The 1,852-nt window shown below is 41.1% G+C and overlaps 1 protein-coding gene across 1 annotated transcript; it reads left to right on the top strand.

Moving 5' to 3' along the window:
• Positions 1-532: 532 nt before the first annotated feature.
• On the top strand, positions 533-1,852 carry LOC112726351 (uncharacterized). The gene is made up of 3 exons (XM_025775709.1): positions 533-1,112; positions 1,187-1,629; positions 1,766-1,852. Exons 1-3 carry the CDS (start codon positions 533-535, stop codon positions 1,850-1,852), a joined length of 1,110 nt encoding a protein of 369 aa, XP_025631494.1.

Raw genomic sequence — 1,852 nt, 5'->3', positions numbered from 1 at the left:
AGGTTGTATTAGGCAATGAGAGAGCTCAGTATAGAAAAATTCGGGATTACCTGATGGAGTTACATAGAAGTAACCCTGGTTCAACAGCACTGATGGAGGTTATTCCTCAGCCTGAATCTCTCCCTCTGTTTGATTGGTTGTACATATGCATGGAAGCCTGTAAGAAGGGGTTCAAAGAGGGGTGCAGGCCTTTAATTGGATTAGACGGATGCTTTTTAAAAGAATATTATGGTGGACAACTATTAAGTGCAGTGGGTCAAGATGCCAACAACCACTTTTATGTGGTGGCCTTTGCAGTGGTACCGAATGAGTGCAAGGACACTTGGAGGTGGTTCCTGACTCTGTTGGTTGAAGACTTGGGAGCTGTTGGACAACATGGGTGAAACTTTATCTCAGATCAACAAAAGGTAATATTTATTGACTTAATTTTCCATTATATGTACTTCTATTGACTTAGATTCGTTGTTAGAACTTCCAGTTTTTGAGTATGAATTGGATTGGACTGTGTTGACAACAGGGGCTGGAGTTGGCAATGAAGGAGGTCATGCCTAACGCACATCATAGGAATTGTGTACTTCACATTTGGAAGAACTTCATCAAACACTTCAAGGATCAGCAGACAAAGCAGCTTGTATGGGAATGTGCTAGGCAGACAACTATCCAGGAATTTAAAGCCTCAATGGAGAAAATGAAAAATATTAATCAGGGAGCATGGGAATACCTACAAAGGTTTGATCCAGCTGTGTGGACAAAAGCTTATTTTAGCCATGGACCGAAAGTAGACAACATCACAAATAATATGTGCGAGGTGTGGAATGCGAAAATAGTTGAGTATAGAGGAAGACCCATACTAACAATGATAGACGATCTGAGGTGTTATGTCATGAGGAAGATGGCTCTACACAAGAAAAAATTAGAAAATCATACTGAAAAACTAGCCCCAGTTCAGCACAAGAGGTTGGAAGAATTCATCAAGCCTAAAGCAAGTAAGTGGAGAGCTATTTGGGCAGGTGATAGTGATAGAGTCCTCTTTGAGGTTCATAGGCAAGGACATATGGTTGGGGTTAACCTTGCACAAAGAACATGCACCTGCAACGTTTGGCAGTTAACTGGTATGGTCATGGTTAGTGTTAAAATGTATCTGTGACTTTATCTTAATATGCATCTAACTAAGTACTGTTTCCAGGCATGCCTTGTAGACATGCAGTAGCAGCAATGTACAAAATTGGTGTGAATCCTGAAGACTTTGTGCACACGTGGCTAACAATGGACTCGATCAGAGCTACTTACGCCCACACAATGAAGCCAGTAAATAGTGAGGAGTATTGGGAGCCCACTGATGCCCCAAGGCCATTGCCTCCACCAATCAAACGACCAGCACATCGACCAAAGGTAAAGAGAAGAATCGATCCAGTGGAAACTGAGATAAATCCTAACAAGGCAAAGAAAATATTTGAAGTCACTTGTAACAAATGTGGCCAGAAAGGCCACTACTATAAAACATGCACCAATCCTGCAATGGATCCAAACTGGAAACCAATGACCAAAAAAGAGAGGAGGGCAAATGGAGCGAAGAAGAAATCTAACTCAGTTGGAGTTGATGTCTGTAAGAACACAACCAATCTGCAGGTATGGAACTAAGTAGGGATCGATTTGTCTTTAAAGTTAAGTGGTTAGGGGTTTAAATGTCTCAATTTATTTTGGTCAGAGGTTTAGTTGGCTAAAAAAAAGTATGGTAATGTTCATTTGTTGTATATGATAGCAGGAAGGAGGACATGGAAACTGCAATGAGGCCACTAACGTGGCTGGAGTTGGTGTGAATCATAAGGTTGTTTTGTTAGTTTTGTCCTAG

The sequence above is a fragment of the Arachis hypogaea genome, chromosome 2, assembly GCF_003086295.3.
Source record: "Arachis hypogaea cultivar Tifrunner chromosome 2, arahy.Tifrunner.gnm2.J5K5, whole genome shotgun sequence".
Taxonomy (NCBI): Eukaryota; Viridiplantae; Streptophyta; class Magnoliopsida; order Fabales; family Fabaceae; genus Arachis; species Arachis hypogaea.
This window is presented reverse-complemented; position numbering and strand designations above follow the sequence as displayed.

Excerpts from the sequence above, each read along its gene's own strand:
- LOC112726351 (XM_025775709.1), top strand. The coding sequence starts at position 533 with ATGAAGGAGGTCATGCCTAACGCACATCATAGGAATTGTGTACTTCAC. Across the intron at positions 1,113-1,186 it reads CAACGTTTGGCAGTTAACTG|GCATGCCTTGTAGACATGCA; the intron begins GTATGGTCATGG and ends TACTGTTTCCAG. Across the intron at positions 1,630-1,765 it reads AGAACACAACCAATCTGCAG|GAAGGAGGACATGGAAACTG; the intron begins GTATGGAACTAA and ends ATATGATAGCAG.